This window comes from Egretta garzetta, unplaced genomic scaffold, assembly GCF_000687185.1.
Source record: "Egretta garzetta isolate BGI_Z169 unplaced genomic scaffold, ASM68718v1 scaffold643, whole genome shotgun sequence".
Lineage (NCBI taxonomy): Eukaryota > Metazoa > Chordata > Aves > Pelecaniformes > Ardeidae > Egretta > Egretta garzetta.
The window spans coordinates 70,501-71,606 of record NW_009259119.1 but is presented as its reverse complement, the minus strand read 5'-3'; the positions used below and the strand labels follow the sequence as shown (position 1 = coordinate 71,606).

General features: G+C 66.5%; 1 protein-coding gene across 3 annotated transcripts in view; it reads left to right on the top strand.

The window, feature by feature from the left end:
- Positions 1–931, top strand: part of LOC104123284 (interleukin-36 receptor antagonist protein-like) — a 2,063-nt gene extending 1,132 nt beyond the window's left edge. For 2 of the 3 annotated variants that reach the window (XM_035891132.1, XM_035891131.1), the window contains exons 3-5: positions 8–50; positions 132–256; positions 731–931. In XM_035891132.1, the coding sequence (XP_035747025.1) occupies positions 8–50; positions 132–256; positions 731–931 (369 nt within the window). The remainder of the gene's footprint in view (positions 1–7; positions 51–131; positions 257–730) is intronic. The other variant, XM_035891133.1, reaches the window with a different exon arrangement.
- Positions 932–1,106: the final 175 nt, after the last annotated feature.

Here is a 1,106-nt window from a genome sequence, read left to right as displayed (position 1 = left end):
GGGGCCCTGGGGGCCCCCCAGCCTGCGGGGTGCCAACGCTGTCCAGGAAGGTAGGTGCCCTGTGTGGGGCAGGGGTGGCACCCCCACCCATGGGTGCTCCCACCCACCCCACCCACAGCCTCTCCTCATAGAACCCATCAGCGTGGTGCCCAACAAGCACTTGGAGCGTCGGCGTTGTCCCCTCATCGTGGGCATCCGTGGTGGCACCCAGGCCCTCTCCTGTGGCACTGGCCCCGAGCCCCAGCTGAAGCTGGAGGTGAGCGGGGGGGTGTGTGTGTGTGTCACGGTGGGGGGTGTCCCAGGGTGGGGTGCACCCTGGAGTGGGGCATCCTGAGATGAGGCATCCCAAGGTGGGTCAACTCAAGATGGGCAACACAAAGTGGGGGCACCCTGGGGTGGTGGGGACCCCAAGGTGGGTCAACGCGAGGTGGACAGCCTGAGGTGGGGGGCACCCAGCGGTGGGCCAACCCTAGGTGGGTCAATCCAAGGTGGACAAGCCAAGGTGGGGCACCCTGAGGTGGTAGGGCAACCCTAGGTGGGTCAACCTGAGGTGGATAACTCAAGGTGAGGCACCCTGGGGTGGTGTCATCCCAAAATGGTGTCACCCTGAGGTGGTGGCACCTGGAGGTGGGGGTTTCCCAGGATGGTGGCACCTTGAGATGGTGGCACCTGGAGACAGGGGTTCCCTGGGACAGTGCCGCCCTGGGTTGACATCCCCCCCTCCCGACAGGAGGTGGGGCTGCTGGACCTGTTCTTGCGGGGGGCCGAGGCCACCCCCTACACCTTCTACAAGACCTTTGGTGGTTCCACGCACACTTTCGAGGCGGCCGCCTTCCCCGGGTTCTTCCTCAGCACCGCCCCGGGGCCGGGGGAGGCGCTGACCCTGGCCGCCCCCCACGCCATCACCGCCTTCTACCTGCGCCGCAAGTGACCATGGCACCCATGGGTGGGTGGGGTGTCCTCCCCACCGTCACTCCCCTGGGTGGGAGAATAAAGCGATGGTGTTTGTCTCAGCTTGTGCTCTGTGGGTTCGGCAGAATCGGGCCCCGTGGGGCAGGATCACTGGGGGGGGGAGGGGGCCAGGATCAGGCATTGGGAGATGGTAC